Source organism: Equus asinus, chromosome 8 (assembly GCF_041296235.1).
Source record: "Equus asinus isolate D_3611 breed Donkey chromosome 8, EquAss-T2T_v2, whole genome shotgun sequence".
NCBI lineage: Eukaryota > Metazoa > Chordata > Mammalia > Perissodactyla > Equidae > Equus > Equus asinus.
In genome coordinates, this window is record NC_091797.1 from 29,268,724 (window position 1) to 29,286,673 (window position 17,950).

The 17,950-nt window shown below is 40.7% G+C and overlaps 1 protein-coding gene across 6 annotated transcripts in view; it reads right to left on the reverse strand.

The window, feature by feature from the left end:
* Positions 1–17,950, reverse strand: part of ANKS1A (ankyrin repeat and sterile alpha motif domain containing 1A) — a 173,212-nt gene that overhangs the window by 110,719 nt on the left and 44,543 nt on the right. The window contains exon 1 of one of the 6 annotated variants that reach the window (XM_070515066.1): positions 11,336–11,367. The exons of the other annotated variants lie outside the window; for them this stretch is intronic. Coding sequence (XP_070371167.1) covers positions 11,336–11,352 — 17 coding nt within the window. The 5' untranslated portion in view covers positions 11,353–11,367. Of the gene's footprint in view, positions 1–11,335; positions 11,368–17,950 lie in introns of those variants that run through there. 6 annotated transcript variants of the gene reach the window in all.

Consider the following 17,950-nt stretch of genomic DNA (forward strand, 5'->3'; position numbering starts at 1 on the left):
AAATAAATAAATAAGCAAGCAAGCAAGCAGGAGCTGCTCCTCCCCTCCAAAAAAGATGCAAGAGACAACTTTGTCTTTCCTTTGTGGATGTGTCTTATTGGTAATAAAAAGAAATAACAACAGAATCTACAATTTGGGTACCTTATTTGAATTAGAAACACCATACTAAGAAGGCTGAAACGTCATCTTATTTAATTCTCAAAGCTTTAATTCTGATTTCGTTTCACACCTTACTGCATTGGCCAGAGCTTCTAAAATACCATTAAGTAGTAGAGGGCAGCCTTGTTTTGTCCTTGCTTTTAATGAGAATGTCTCTAATGTTGTTGGCAGTTGGTTTGAGGTAGACACTCTGAAACAACTAAAGGAAGTTTCTTATTTTTTTCCTTTTTAAAGTGTTATTAGAAATAGCTGTTTAGGGTTGGCCCCATGGCCTAGTGGTTAAGTTCACACACTCTGCTTCAGTGGCCTAGGGTTTCACTGGTTCAGATCCTGGGTGCGAACATGGCTTCGCTCATCAGGCCATGCTGAGGCAGCGTCCCACATAGCAGAACTGGAAGGACCTCCAGCTAGGATATACAACTATGTACTGGGGTTGGGGGGAGCTTTGGGGAGAAGAAGTCGGGGAGTGGGGAAGAAGACCGGCAACTGTTGTTAGCTCAGGTGCCAATCTTAGGAAAAAAATAAAAAGAAATAGTCGTTTAATTTAAATGCATTTTCTGCATCTCTGGAGATAATCACAGTTTTTCACATTTAACTAACCAATATATTGCTATCAAAAGGTTTCTTAATATTGAGCCTTTCTTTCATCGCTGGAATAAATCTTATTTGGCCATTATCCATTATGGCCATGTCAGTGAATTCTACTTGAGAGTATTTTACTTAGGATTGTCACATCTGCATTCATAAGTGAGGCAAGTCTAAAGTTTTTGCTTGCTGTGCTTTTGTTATTGGATGGTATCAGTGTTAGGTTTCAGTCATAGATTAGCTGTGCAGCTATCTACCCATTTCCATATTTAGGAATCACTGACTTAAAGCACTAAAATTATAAAGAATCCCCAGGAAAACCATCTGGTCCCAAAGCCTTTATGCTCAGATGTTGGAAGCAGCATTATTTATAACAATAAAATTTTGGAAATAGCCCTAAAGTCCATCAATAGAGAAATGATTATGATAACTAAGGTATAGACACATAGTAGAATATCATATCCCATTTACATGATAAGACAAAATAGACATTACAATATAATGTTAAGGAGAAAAAAGAAACAAAATTGTAAATATTGTAGAGAAAGAATATATGAGGGAAATCTATCAGGATAGTAGATTGAGTGCACAAGTTTACTTCACCTCCTGTTTAAAGTTCTACAAAGTGATTCTTACCCTACACCATAGATAGATGATAGATAGATAGATAGACAGACAGGTAGATTCAGCCCAAGAAATTAAGAAAAGATGTCCTCAAGTAACTGGTAATGTTGAATAATTCCTAAAAGGCAGAAATCAGACAAGGTTAGATCTACAGAGCCACAACTTAGAAGAACACAAATTAAAATAATCACATACCACTTTTCATCTTTCAGACTGACAAAAAAATGAAAATAATGACACTATAAAGTGTTTGTAACGATCAGGGAAATAAGGACCCTTAAATACCACTGGTATGAGTTTAAATTGGTGAATTCCTTTGGGAAACAATTTGGCAGCCTGCACCCAAACCAAAAATAGGCATTTACTTTGAGCCAACATTTCAACTTCTAGGCAACTATCCAACAGAAATACTTGTACATATGCACAAAGACACACACTTGTACAAGACTGCTTCACTGTAAGAGTAAAAACTAAAAATGTAACATCTATCAATAGGTGAGCAGATAAATATCAGGTACACCCATAAAATGAATTATTCTATAACCATTAATAACAAGCGTAACAACAAAGGAAAGGAAAGAAAAGAAAATGAGTTGGACCTGTATGTCCTGACATGGAAAGAGAGATTTCCCAAGACATGCTGTGTATGGTAAGTGAGAAAGAAAAAAGCCATTGTATACAACACAAAATATGAGCCCCTGTTTTATAAGTACACACACACACACGCACGCACACGTGTGGATGGCGATGGGAAGAGTGCTCATCAGGTGTTGACAGTGGTTACCTCTGGGAAAGGAAACGTGTGTTGGGGGCACTGCAGACTGCTAAAGAGGGACTTTCATGTTCTGCTCTGTGTTCTACCACACAGTTTAAAACACGTACAATAAGAATGCATGTAGTATATATACAATAATAATTTTTAAAAAGAAAAGGGAAAGAACCTATGCATAGGGAAAAGACCAAAAAAATTCAAAATGTTAATAATAAATGGTTACATATGTGTGACACAGGCCACTTTAACAAGCATGGAGGTATTAGGCTTAAAATCTTTTTCTTATCTTTTTTTTTTTTTTTTTTTGATGTAGATTAGCCCTGAGCTAACATCTGCCGCCAACTCTCCTCTTTTTGCTGAGGAAGACTGGCCCTGAGCTAACATCCGTGCCCATTTCCTCCACTTTATATGTGGGATGCCTGACACAGCATGGCTTGCCAAGCGGTGCCATGCCCGCACCCAGGATCCGAACTGGTGAACCCGGGGCCACCAAAGTGGAATGTGTGCACTTAACCACTGCGCCACTGGGCCGACCCCTAGGCTTAAAATCTTAACACAAATTTTAAGAGAAAAGAGAGGATATGTGTGCTTTCATATCTAGGTTATTTGTTTATTGTCAATTAAGGATGCTGGTGACAAGGTCAGGAGCCTGGGGTACATCCTGGTATCCTCATCTTCCATTAAGCTTGGATTCCTATAACACCTTCCAAACAAAGAGTTAAAAGCATTTATATCTCTTTGTCACACTTGTATGATGACCTCATTTTCTAAACCAAAAATTGCATTACCTCTGCCTGACAATGGATTAAAGTGGTGGAAAGTGAAATGGATCTGGAAAATCTAGGAAGTACTGTTTTTATACTTATTTTCAAATTGTCCCACAAGACAAAAATTATCATTCTATTATAAAATAAGTAACACTAAAATCCAAAAACAAATTATTTGCCCAAATCACAGCCAAATCGGTGTCAGATCCAATATTCCCATTTATGGAGCTCTTGGCATCTGGCCAAACAAGGACTTTAGGATCTAACTGGGATGACAAGATGAAGCGAAGATGCAATCATACAAGGCTGAACGTAATTCAAATAGCAAGATGGCTGGAATAAACCAAGTGGTGTTTGGAAAGAGGAAATACCAACACGGGTTAAAGCAGTTGGGAGCACAGGTCTGTCAGCTCCTAGCACTCCATTAGGAATCTGTTATCTCTTCAGCCATCTCAATCCAGGCCCAAAGTAACCTTAAAACTTAAAACTAAGATTTAAACTACCCTTGCTTTTAACAAAAAGGCAGGACTGAGCAAGCCCTCTGTCATTTTCTACCTTTTACCTCCATATCTCTGGTTTAGAGGTGATTAAGTCTGGTTATCCTATACCAGTACTAAAACTACCTCAAAACCATTAGAAAAGACAAGGAAGAAAGATAAGGACTTGCCTACGTAAAGCTGCAATATTTCCAACTGGCATTTCCTCAAAACGCCCATCTAGAAATTTGGGGGAATGGGAATATATTGAAAAATAACAAAACCTAAATGAAAATGAAAACTGTAATCTCTGCTTGGAATTTTAGCTTCAGACAGGATGGTAGTAACATCCCCTTCCACCCAAGTTTCTTCCTTTTTGGCAGCCCAAGAAAAGAACTATTTACAATCTAGGTCTTCCTCCCTATCACAGCGTGCCCTATTATGTTTTTCTAAAACACAAGTACCAATGGGCTGCTCACCGGCAGCAAAGAAAAGCAGAACACAATGCACCAAAAGAACACGGAAAAAAAACCCAAAAATGATCCAGAAGATTCCTAAACAAAGTCTAACCTATATAGATTGTGCAGAAATATCATAGTTGCCCTTGACTTGTAGAACAAACTCTCAGGCTAATCTTGATGGGTCCTAGAGTGGCCACAGCAATCTTGCAGGAAGAAACTAGAACCCAGGTTAAGAGTTTAGGCTCTGCAGTCAGCCGATCTAACTTCAAAACCTGCCTCTGCCACTTGTCAGTTGTGTGACCTTGGACAAGTCACTTAATCCTTCAAACCACCATCTCTGCATCTATAAATTCTACTGTGATAGGCTCCCCAGGACTTACATGGCTCATGGAAACTAGAAACTGTCTTGAGCCAGGTTAATAGCATTAGGGTTAAGAGGTCTAAAATGTGTCATAGGAATCCAACTGCACAGACATGATGTTGAAGCACAGCAAACCTAGCCTTCTGTGACTCAGAAGCACCTATACTTTGAGATAGCATCTAAAGATACTGGACAAAGCAAGGAAGAATATGATTGATGAGAACCTGTGGCTTTTGAATCCCACCTCAAAGGCCTCTCTCCATTCATTTAAAAACTGACTATACATTTGTATGTGGCACAGCATGTTGGATCTGCAGCAACTGATGAATAATAACAGGCCATACAGACACAGACCACTCTATACCGTGAGACAGACGTTAAAAGAGGTCCTACGCATGGGGCTACTTGTGCATGTATTCAAGAGATGTGAAGCATGCCCTCTATGTGCCAGGTGCTGTTCTAGGGGCTATAGATGCAGATGGGAAAAGACAGTCTCTGCCCTCACGGAGCTTGAATTCTAGGGGATGGAGAGTGAGTGAATAAACAAATAAATAGTATGGTGCCAAGTAGGGATAACTGCCATAAGCAAAACAAAGGAAGCAGATAAAGCAAAGTAAGGGGATAAAATCTAACAGGGGTGACACTTTAAATAAGGTACTCAGGAAAGACCTCTTGATGGTGATCTTTGAGAAGAGATCCAAATAAAGTGAAGGAACGAGTGGTGTGGGCGTCTGAGGGAGACAGGCAGTGCAAGCATCAAATGCAAAAGCCCTGAGAAGGAACAGGCTTGATGTGTAGCTGAAGAGCAGGGAGGAGCAGGCAGCTCTGTCACAGGGACCAGATACAAAGAACACCAAGGTGAGCTCAGCTCAACGAGCACCCACAGAGCATCTACTACGTGCCAGGCTCTGGGCTAAATGCCAGCAGCAGAAAAGGGAGAAGATACAAAGTCCACACTGAAGGAAAGGGGAGCACTTTCAAGACAAGGAGAAGAGGCATAGGCTCAAGTCCAAACCATGAAGAGGGAACCAGGGCTCCTCCTACCCGATTTAAAAGGTCCATCAATACCCATATTTAAATTTACTTATCACTCTTTAGACCTAGCAAATACCAGGCAAAAACTTAGGGTAAAATTGCGTAAAGTCTCCATGAAGTCAAATAAGAACGGCAGAAAATACGCTGAGACACTTATTCCATCCAGCACAGAAAGTGGCCCAGCTCAAAAGTCCTGAGCCACAACTCCTTTCCTCATTGCCCTGGCTGATATTAATCTCACCCTCCTCAGACTTTCCAGATCACCCACTGCACCTTCACCACAGCATTTATCACGTTTGACCTGGAACCACAGTGAATTCTTTATGCTGCTCTTGCGAACTACACGTTTTAAGCCCTTTATGGGAATCCTTCATGTTTTTCAAGAGCACAGCACAATGCAAGGAATTGGCCCAGGGCAACCAGTTTGCAACTTCTAACATTCGCTTTGTACCAAGCTGCTACCCCAGTGTAACATGGTTTCTATGTAGCATCCGTTAAAGGTGGCAACAATCTCTCGATGGGATATACAAGAATACTGCATGTGAGACCTCTATACATGAAACACAGAGACAGACAAACCCTAAGTTGGAACCAAAGCGCCCAGCCTGCTTTCATCTGGGACAATTCTGTGGGATCAGATTTCGGGACCAAATGATATCTTAAAGTGGCTCTTAGCTGGCAGTAAGCTTGTTTCCTGTGGTTGTCCAGCTACTTAACGGCTTACTTACTCAGACAAGTAATGGCATCTCAATGGAACAGCAGAGTGACCAATCCAGTTCAATGCAATAAATGTTTACGCACGACATTCCATATGCCAGGTTGCTACATAGTCTCCACCCTTGAGTAGACTGGGGAAGTCAGACAAGTAAACAAATGACAATACTGCACAGTGTGTGCCATTTTGGAAAGGAAGTATGCAAAAGGTACCTCATGGGGAAACGGGAATAGTGGAGGCTTTGCAGAAGAGGAAATACTTGAGCTGAGCCTTAAAGTTTAGAAGGAATCAGCCAGGCAGAAGCAACAAAGAGGAAACACCCAAATTCAAGGTCCTCTGAGTAGCCCCAGGAAACTGGGGCAAATGTAAGTAATTGTGAGTGGCTGGAGCAAGCAAGTAAAAGAATGGTGAATGCAAGAATGGGGAGGCAGGCAGAGACAGAACATGAAGGGTCTTGTAAGGTACTGAAAGGTTTTGAACAGGGTACGATCAGATGTATGTTTTAGAAAAATCCTTCTGCTGACAACTGAGAGGTGGGAACCTAGACGGTCTATTTGTTACTCACCATACTTTTGTGATGGTCTGACATATTTTAGAATTTGAAAAAAAAAAACATTATGCTAAGCATTTGTGTAGATGATGGGTTAGAAGAAGTGTGTGACTAGATCCAGGAAGACTAGCTGGAAGTGGGCAATTCAGGCATGAAGTGAGGACCTGAAGGAAGGCTATGGTAAGGAGGACAGAGAAAAAAGGAGAGATTCAACAGAAAAGACAGGATATGGTGACTGAATGAGGGTGGGGGGCGTAGGGGTGGGTGTGAACTGAATAATTCCGCGGATAATAAGAGAATAAATTCAGGAGGAAAATCAGGGTTACTTTGTTTTGTGATTGTGGTCGTGTGAGTTGGGGGAGGTGAGGAGGGGAGGCAGAGGGAGTTTTGTTTTGGATTGGTTGAAGCCGAAATGAATTTGGACTCCCACATGTAGATGTCCAGTCAGTAGGTGGATACGAGGGTCTGGAACACCATGGTTCCATGATTAGTTAAAAATGACAACGTTCAAATATTTACATGCATGTATGTTACCCTTATTTGACCCTTACAACCACATTATAGATTAGGAAAGAACATACTCTTATTTCCATCTTACAGGTAAGAAAATTGAAGTTCAAGTGACTTGCTGATCATCATAAAGCTAATTAATGTGGAACTGAAACAAACATCCCACGTCTGACTTCTAGTGCATGTTCCTTCTAGTTTCTCCAGGCTCTTGACCTTGACTGTTGAGAGAAAACAACTTGCAGCTCTGCGGGTCTCCTCCTGCATTAGTTCTCAGGAAGGCAGACTCTCAGAGCACCAAGTCAGGAAAGGGCTTCTCCATCACTGACTGTGAAGAGGGAGCAATGGCAACGAACTTGAGTGGGAAGCAAGGTTCTGGGCAGCATTCCATCAGTTCTTCATTAAATCATTAAGGTCTAAGCAGGAGTTTGTGTCATCAGCCTTTTTCTGCCAAAGGCCTTCACTGTTTTCCTCTTTCAGTTATCCTTGCAAAGGCAGATTTATCTCTGAACCTCCGGAAGGGCTGGCAGCTTTCCAACATAATGAAACACTGTCCAAAGTCTGTCTAATTTTAAAAAGACTTCATCTTACTCAAAAGAATTTGACAAATTCTTACTAAAATACTTTCTACATACTTAACTGCTGAGGGTAAAAGGAGAGGTGACAAGGAGCCTACGAAATCACTGTCATTGTCAAAGAAGCTTGTGATCTTTGGAGAAAGACAAACCTAACAGACATAAAACAATCAGACGTGAAACTCCCAAACAATGCCACAGGAATTCTAGCTAAATGAGAAAAACTGAACATGTATTTTTATTTCTGCCCAGGCCTGGCCCCATTAAAATGAGAGTAAAAACAAACAAAAAAGGAACAGAAAGATAACAGTGAACATAAAATGTTAACATTTTTTGCAAGATGAACAGTAGATGTGGTGACAGAGCTGAGAGAATGAATCACTGCAGCCAGAGAAGGGGGTGCCAATTCACACACGTCCCCTGGGAAGGCTCAGGGAGCAGAGGGGCCAGGTGGCACAGGAGGCCAGGGATGAGGAAGAGCTGAAAACGAGGACTTGGTGCAAATTCTGTATAAGGGGGTGTTAGACCAGCAGGTCTCCAGTCACATCCAGGGCAGCCTGTACCCAGGCCAGAGAAGGTGGGTTTATTCTGGGAAGACGGTGAACCAGATGGGCTCTAGACCCAGGGACATCAGGAACGGCAGAAGGCAGGGAGAGGCACCGCACTGGAAACAGAGGCCCTAAGAGGAACGCTACAGACTGGAGGACGAGATCCCAGCCCTGCTAACCCACTTGGCTTCCAGAATGCTAGCAGCCCCATCCCCATCCCCAAACAGAAGGTTGGAAGATTCTTTCATGCAGAAAACAATGACTCCACAGAAAAGTTCAACAGATGTTGACTTTTGGGAATTTCCCAACAAAGCTGGTGGGTCTTACTCAATCTCCCTATATTATATATATCCCTGACAAGATCTTCCCCTCTCTATATAGAGCATCCAATAGGATTTTTGGTGTCTCATTCTTAAATAAAAATGACAACCAAGGATCACCATACATTTGAGGAAAGTGATCAACATGAAAATATAGAGCACAAACAGACAGAATAAAGGGACTCAAAGGAACAGAAACAAGGAACCAAATAAAACCTCAGCAAAAAAAAAATTATCACACAAGAATAGAATTAGAAAAAACTGGAACAATCAGTGCAAAGTTATTGGAAATTAAAAAATGGTAGTAGAAATAAAAATATAAATAAAGAGCTAGAAGATAAAGTTGAGTAAACCTCTCAGAAAGTGGAACCAAAGAAAGAGATTGGAAATACGAGAGAAAAAAATTAAAAAATCAGAGGACCAAGAGCTCCAGAGAAAAGAGAGAAACGAGAGGAAAAAGTTATCAAAAAAATAAAGAGAAGTTTTCCTAGAACTGAAGGATATAAGCTTCCAGTTGAAAGAATCCATCCTATGCTCAGTACAATGAATAACATTTAAAAAGACCCACCCCTGAGGCACACTGTGAAATTTCAGAATACATTTCAGAATACATGGGATAAAGAGAACACAGTTTCCAGAGACAAAAAGCAGCTCGCATACAAAGGACTGAGTGGCATCAGAATTTTCAATAGCATCTGTGGAAGCCATAAGACAAAGGAGCAGTGCTTTAAAAATTCTGAGGTGAAATGATTTCCAACCTAGAATTCTACAGCAGACAAATTATCAGTCAAGTATGAAAAGAGAATAAAGATATTTTTAGACACACAGCGTCTCAAATTTTACCTCCCACACCCTCTTTTATCAGGAAGCAACTGGAGGATATGCTCTACCAAATAAATGAGCAAACCAAGAAAGAGGAAGACAGGCATCCAGGAAATGGGGCAACAAAAGGGCAAAGGAATCCGCTGCACAGCCAGCCTCAAGAACAGGCAGACCCAGCCATCGCTGGAGGACAGGGGGCTCCTGCGGGGTCTGCGGGAGAAAATGAAGCTGAAGAGCCCAACTGAAGTGTCTGGCTGGAACGTGGTAAAGAATATTTAGGGATTTAAAAATTATAGTTGTAGTTTGGGAATTAAGAGTGAGCTGGACATAGGAAACTCAGAAAACCAACAAAAGGAGTGGTTAATGGACTGTACAAGGAAAAAGGACAGGATGGTTGTGTAATAACCGGTTCAGCAGGTGAATAATACTAACAGCCATAATAATATAAACATAAACATTGAATACTGATGTAACTAAAAATTGTGATATATCTGAAGGATGAAGGGGGAGGCAGCGGATGGAGAGAGTGGAAGAAAGCTAAACCCTCCTCTTCCATAACAAAGACTGATAGAGGAAATTTAAAACTTAAAATCTAAAATTTACAAATCAAGAAATAGGAGCATAACCATAATAATCAGAAATATGGAGGAAATATCTGAAGAAAGCTAAGAGCTGGAAATGCCTGCTTTCCCAGAAAGGAACTCAGGTGTGCATAAACAGCCTCCTGGTAAAAATGGTACAGAAATGATTCTGACACTATGTGACAGGTTGGACGGCCCCTGTCAACTATGAAGCATATAATTCTGGTAACCTTGGCTTTCTGTGGCTATCTGTTTTTGTGTTTCAAGCATGTGATGAAAGGCAGTGACTCCGAAGGGTTTATTCCCTCATGAGAGAACAGCACAAGTGGAAAGGCAATGCTGCATTTTAACTTCGCAAGTGACATAACTCACACAATGAACTTGGAAGGATGGCCGTCTTGTTTCACAGAGCCAGTAAGGAGTTCCCTCCTCTCTCCTGCCAAGGACAAAAGTCTTCAGAATAGACATATTGGTTATAGCCAATTTGTTCTCTAAAGTATTCTATTCTGGGCCCTTCTGTTTCTAGTCAGTAATTTACGTGAACACACACACATACATACGCATAAATCGGCAAGTTTCTTGAGAGCAGGTACTGTTTGAAACCTTGTACACTCGCTCTAAGAACTACTGTTTCCAGTCACTGCTCTCTTAGGCAAACCCAGCACTCCTCCCTATAAACTCCTATAACAGGAAGGGGGCACCTGAACAGCGGCATGAAGGAGTGCAGAAGGAAACTGTCCTTTCAATGAGGACACTACAACCTGAGAAGTACACCACCACGACGTGAATACCACTGCAGTGGTTCTCTGTCGTTACTACAGCGTATTCATGAGGATCAACATAGAATCAAATTTTTACAAGCCATAGTTCCCTCATGGTTTACACTGTTACTTTGGGGGCCCTTACCTTTTATTTGATTCAGTTTACCTTAGCATGGCTTCTTAACACTTAAGCATTCACTGTTTCTCTTCCACAACTGCAAAAAAGGTAAAGAACTGCTGAACTGCATGAAAATGGTCTCCAGAGTTCAAAATTCCGATTCTGAGTGGTGAATCATTCCATGTATTCATTCACTGAGAGAACAGTTGTTACACCACATACTCCACGAGAGCAGGGACTGAGCCTGTCTTGTGCCACCTTCCCAAGCAGCAAGCACACAGTACTGGCACACAGTAAATACTCAAATATTTGTGGGGAGAGGGAAGAAGGGGAAAAGCCATGATGCTATTCTAGGTACCCTACAATAAATAAGACCCAGTCCCTGCCCTAAAGAACCTCGGAGATACAGAAACAAAAAATTATAATGCAATGTGATACGGGCTATAAAAGAACTGTGCAAATGCTAAGGGAGCACAGAGGAAGGCCTGAATGAATGGCACTGCATTAGCAAAAGGAATGAAAGGGCTTTGCAAACAGGGGGAAGAGTGTGTGATCGCACTGCAGCCAAGGCGATCTTTTAAAAACAGAGACTTCTCACCTTTCTGCATTCCTCATTCAGGGTCTTCTTTCCTAGAAGACCATGCTTCCTCCTGCCTCTTCCCCAACCCCCATTCCATCTGGCCTGTCAGCTCCTGTTCAGTCAACTCCTATTCAGCGCTGAGCAAAGCCCTCCTCCTCAGGGAGCTCTTCCCTTCCTTCCCAGGCCAGGCAGGGCTCTTCCTGAGCTCCTTGTAGAGCTCCTTGGACTTTGCCTTCATCACAATGATGTCAGTTTAGAGCTCTATATTTGTCATTATTTGATCGTCTTTCTCACTAGACCACAAGCAACTTAGGAGCAGATCCAAATGTTATGTTTACCACTGCATCCCCTCTGCCAAGAAAGCACTGCACCTGGCACATGCCAAGAGCTCGACAGGTAAGAGAACTCGACACCGACAGCATGAGGGGTCTAGCTTTTTAAAGAAAAGTATGATAAATTATTTCTTAGACTACAGAAACTATTTATAAGAACTCAAATATCCTCTGTCAAGTTATTTCTTGGGTAAAAAATAATGCACAAATTTTACTAAATATATGTGCAGACTCATACTCCTCTAAGATAATGTGTTACCTAGAAAGAAAAAGCAATGTTTCTTCTATTATTTAGTGAGTGAGTGTGTGTCTGAAGAAGAGCTTTTATGAATGATTTGCTCCCTGGCTTGTCAAAGTCCAGAGGCTTAACTGGGCTGAGATAGCAAGGCAAGACGCCTTAATTAGTCACATTTGGGAGCAAAGATGCCGCCACCTTAGGGAAACCATAAATCCTGGCTTATTATTAACAGCATCCTCGCCTGCACAATAAATTATGTGGTCACTTTACTCCATCCAGACTTTGAGACACTTTTCTTGGAATTTTGGGTCTAAAAGTCCTGGAAATAACAGCTAACATTAAATGTGTACTATGAGCCAAGTATTCTTTAAGTGGATTAAATAACTCACTATTTCTCACCAGAATCCTATAAGGGAAGCCTAGGAATTGACAAGTATGGAGGTGAATAACATACCCAAGGTCACAGAGCCGGAATGGGTGACACTGAGTTTAACTCCAAAATCTTAACCATTGTGCTATATACAACTTCTTGAAAACTTCTCTCTCCTCACTGTTTTCCTCATTCCTGAATAAGATGAATTCCCCATAGCTCATATTCTTTCATTTCCGCCCTGTTTCACATTCCCCACTCCTCATTCACTCTGTCTTGCTCCTTTTCTTTCTCTCCAAGGTCACAGGAAACCAATGTATGGTATGTAGCCTTCCATATGTTAGTATAGGCTTAGAAAAATACACCATTCTTACAGAAATGAGATCATACTCTACATACACTTATGCAGGTGCATTTTTCACTTCGTGTATCTTACGTGTTTTTCATGTCACCACATACACACTGGTCTCGTTCTTTAGAATGCTTGCCTCCCTTTAGATATTGATGCCAAGTCCTTATATTTTAGATTCCAGTTTACAATTTCTTTTACATATGTTATCTCTTTTATTACATAAAACAACTCTCTCAGGGTAGGGATAGGGCAAGTAACATCTACGTACGTTCTAGGTAGGAAAGGGGTCGCAGAGGGAAATGAATAGCGATAGTTAACCAGAAGACTCCCATTAACATTTTCAGAAATCCAATTAGCTGACAGACTTTGTTACTTAAGGTAACTCTTGAAAGCGTCAATATTATAATGAAAGATACAAGTTGACTGAATGCACTTAATCTTAAGGTATTTAAGATGATTATTTTGTTGTTTTGAGGAAACCAAAATGACATAAAATTTCAACATAGAAATTAATACTACATGCAAAAGGAACAAACACCTCAAATGAAATTTATTATCAGACTCTAGGTCCTACCTATACCATATTTATTTCCTAGTGTACCAGGCACCATAGAGAAAAACAGTATTCTGAATGTGACTAATACGTAAGCTGAATGTCAAAGATCTAAACTTTTTTTCACACGTGCAACTGATCCATAAGTGAATCCTGGACTTGACACATACTAGCTGCAAAAGCTCTAGTAAATCATCTAACTTCTATATAACATGGAGATGTTCAAGTTTGTAAGTATGACAAATAGGGCTAATGTATGTTAGGTGTCTAGTGTGATATCTAGTACATAGTAGATTCTCTATTGTGGCTATTGTACTTCTAGAAGACAACATCTATTAGACTCATTAAAGACCTTCTGGATTTCTTCATACTCTCGGCCATCAGCAGATGGTAGGGCTTTCCTTTTGTTCTTTGATGTACGAAGCTATGTTTCTCCCCATTTAGAGTTTTGGTTGTTGTAAATGGCTGCCTCTTGACGTGTACATTTAAAATTTGAGAAGCAAAAAGCTACTTATGGGAAAGCCCTCCAGTTTGGGAACCTGTCTCCTTTGTGACCTTCTTGGTCAAGTCTCTTATTCCTCAGTTGGTAGATGGTATACATAGCTTGGCCTTGGTTTTTAGCCAGCTGTTTGCCAAGGTTCTTAGTCATCCAAAGTGAGTGCTTATTTTTGGACAGACTCCAAGGGCAGGGTACTAGGTGTCTTTTGGGAAAGCTAGAAAAGGAATTTGGCAAATAGAGCAGATTTGGGAAGCTGATTAAATACAGATCTCAGTGGAGTTCCCGAGAAAGGCTCTGGGATTAAGCTAAATTTAAACATATTACAAATAGAGACAAAGAAAGTGAAAAAACCTGGACTTAGTTAAAACCAACTTAAAAAAGAAATTTCCACAGTAATGTGTCTAGTTCAGCTGTTTTCACTAAGGGAAGTTGCAACTAAGTGGCTACAGTGCTTACTAAATTATGGAGAAATAACTTTAAAAAATTTGTTTAAACAGAAAAGCTTAAGGCAGCAAAATTCGATCTCTCTAACCTGTAAGTGTATATTTTCAGAAATAATTGCCATGTTTCCTTCAAGAACAGAATGTAATTTTTAGAAAGGAAATAATCTGCTTGGGGAAGTCACTTTGATTGCATAGAGCTTGGAGCACGCTCTAAAGCAGAGAGGAGGTTACTAGTAAAGTGGTTCTGAGAAGGGGGTGGTTACTCGTATCCTGGCTCTCTTGGTTCAGAGTAAATGATGGCTCTTGAGTAAGAAGTCTTTGCCGGGCACTGGATGCTAGGCAGGCCAGAGGTTAGCCCCGGGCGGGCTAACTTGCTGCACATCAGTCCTCACAGCGTGCTGTAGCGCCCGCGGAAACCTCGTAGACTTCACCTCACCCCCTTTCTTTTCATCTAACCTCACAGTTCCAGACCATTCCTCACACCAAGATTTATAGACTTATCTATTAGGAAAATGACTCTGAGACTTAGCAATTAGAGTATTTATCTGTCTGCTGGACTGAATGTTCCAGACTCTTGGTAGGTCACTTCACGAAGAGAAGTAAGAGATGAAGGGAAGGAAAGATGATTAAGGGAGAGAGCTGAGGACGTGTCACATGAGGAAGTAAAGAGCATTTATCCTAGTGTGTGGTGTAGTGAAAAGAACATTTCACTGGGAGACAGGAGGGCTCGGTTCCATTTACTAGCTGTGCCTTCTCTTTACTGTGTCTCATCTTCCCATCTATAAAGTAAAGGTTTTGGACAAGGTGGTTTTAGGTGCTGGAGATTGAGAGATGAATAAAACAAGGCCCCTGCCCTTGAGCTCATTGTCTGATGAAGGAAACAAGTTTGTTCTAAACACATAAAGAGAAATTTGTAAATGTTTTAAATAGAAGTCTATAAAGAAGAGCTATGGATAAAGTTAATACAGCCTGGAAAGTGGGGTGACGTTTCCTGGGGTTCTGAAGGATGTTTGAGATTTCACAGAGATTAAGATGGGGTGAAGCAGAGAGAACAGCACGTACAAGGACAGATGGGAACCTGGCATCCAGACTGTGTATTGGAGTGTGAGAGTGGGGGAACCAAAAAGGTCACAGGGTAGCTTGGGAGGATCCTTACTGCATGCATGGCAGGCTAGGAAGTTTGTCCTATAGGTAAGAGAGAGCCATCAGAAGTTCTGTAGGAGAAAAACTTGATTGGATACACATTCTAGAAAGTTAATAATGACAACATTATAGAGTGTTTTTTGTTGATGGAAGCAGAGACTTAAGGTAGTCAAGATCATTTTGGAGGTTATTTCGGGGTAAGGCAGTGACTTTGGAAATGGAGAAGGGACAGACTATTTTAGGATGTAGACTATCTGGGATTGGTCACTCCCAGCTGATTCATTCACCTCCTCCAGCCTCACCATGACTTAAACTAGTGGTACATAACCATTCTGTACAGTTTCTGCAACGTCTTCTAAAATACACTACCCTCTGAAATCGCTGACCCATTTGGTCCCCTCCCCTGGGGATGGTACTGCAGTCTTTTGGGCAAGCTTATTCTTAGCCTCTGTAATTGAAGAGCTCCATTCAGAAGCAAATGGGAATAATTGATTTTCATCCTCCAGAGGCTGGAAAAATCAAAGACCACAGGTTTTTAAAAAATGAGGCCAAACCCAGAAATAATTTTTCTCCAGAACCGCTTCTTAAAAGAACTCTCTTAAGAATCTCGTAACTAGAAGCCCATCTCTCTGGAATGGATTTGGCTTCCCTTAAAAAAAAAAAAAAAGTGTGTGTGTGTGTTGTTAAAGAAAAAGTTGTTCTGACACTTGTTAAAACAGTAAGGAAGACTTTACTTAGGACTACTGCAATAGGAGTATTACAAGAGGGAGAGAGATCAGACTAAACTGCAAATATGACAGGGACAAGTTGGGGTTTGTAGCCAAGAAGCCAGGTGAGGGGGTCAGTGAAGGGGAAATGACCAAGAGGAGACATCAAGGGAAGGGGCATTCTTGCTAAACAGGCCTAACAGCATTCTCGCTAAAGGCAGGCCAAGGACTTAGACATCAAGGGGGTGGGGGGGGGCGGGGGATGAGGAACCGCAGATATCAAGTGTGGGGGGACTCTTGATAAAGTCACTTGACCGGATTCTTGCTAAAACTGGGCCCAACAGGCCAAAGACAGGATGGGGACCACACTCAAGGCCTAATTGAAAAGAGTGCTCGGAGGAGCCTGACTAAGATTTGGTCAAGGAGAGTCTCAGTTTGTGTGTGTGTGTGGGGGGGGGGGGGGGGGGGGTATATGTGGGTGTGTTATTACATAAGTATTATATGCCTCACCCCCAGCAGTAATCAATCTTAACAGTTTGGTGAAATAAGTGAGGCAGAGAAAGACGAATACTGTATGACCTCATTTACAAGTGGAATCTACAAAAAAAAACCCCCAAAACTAAGCTCATAGATACAGAGAACAGATTGGCAGTTGCCAGAGGCAGGGGTGGGGGAGTGAAGAGTAGGCAAAATGAGTGAAGGGAGTTAAAAGGTACAAATTTCCCGTTATAAAATAAATAAGTCATAGGGATGTAATGTACAGAATGGTGGCTATAGTTATAATACTGCACTGCATATTTGAAAGTTACTAAAAGAGTAGATCTTAAAAGTTCTCATCACGAGAAGAAAAAAAATTTTTGCAACTATGTACGGTAACAGACGTTAACTAGACTTTTTGTGATAATCATTTCATAATGAATATAAATACTGAATCATGTTGTACACCTGAAACTAATATGTTATATGTCAATTAAACATCAATTCAAAATGAAGAAGAAAGAAAACAACCTAATTTAAAAATAGTCAAAAGATCTGAACAGACATCTTACCAAAGAAGATATACAGATGGCAAAGAAGCGTATGAAAAGATGCCCAATATCCTATGTCATTAGGAAGTGCAAATTAAAACAACAGTGAAATACCACTACATACCTATTAGAATGGCTAAAATCCAAAACACACCACCAAATGCTAACAAACATGTGGAGCAGCTAGACTTTCATTCATTGCTGGTGGAAATGCAAAGTGAAACAGCCACTGTGAAAGCTAGTTTGGCAGTTTCATACAAAGCTTAATATAGGCTTACCATATGATCCAGTAATCACTCTCCTAGTATTTACTCAAACGAGCTGAAAATTTATGTCCACACAAAAACCTGCACATGAACGTTTACAGCAGCTTTATTCATAACTGCCAAAACTTGGAAGCAACCAAGATGTCCTTCAACACATAGATGGATAAACAAACTATGGTACATCCGGACAATGGAATATTATTCAGCAATAAAAGAAAATGAGCTATCAAGCCAAAAAACACATAGAGGAACCTTAAACGCATATTACTAAGTGAAAGAAGCCAGTCCGAGAAAGCTACATACTGTATGATTCCAATAAATGAAATTCTGGTAAAGGTAAAACTAGAGAAACAGTAAAAAGATCAGTAGTTGCCAGAGGTCAGGGTGTGTGGAGGAGGGATTAAGAGATGAAACACAGGGCATTTTTAGGGCAGTGGAACTACCCTATATGATATTATAATGGTGGAAACATACATTATGCATCTGTCAAAACCCACAGAACTGTACAACACAGAGTGAACCTTAATAGATTTTAGTCAATAATAACATATCAATCTTGGTTCATCCATTATAACAAATGCACCACACATCAATAATAATACCACATATCAATATGTTAATAATAGGAGAAACTGTGGGGGTGACGCAGGGAAGGGGTATATGGGAACTCTCTGTACTTTCTGAGCAATTTTTCTATAAACC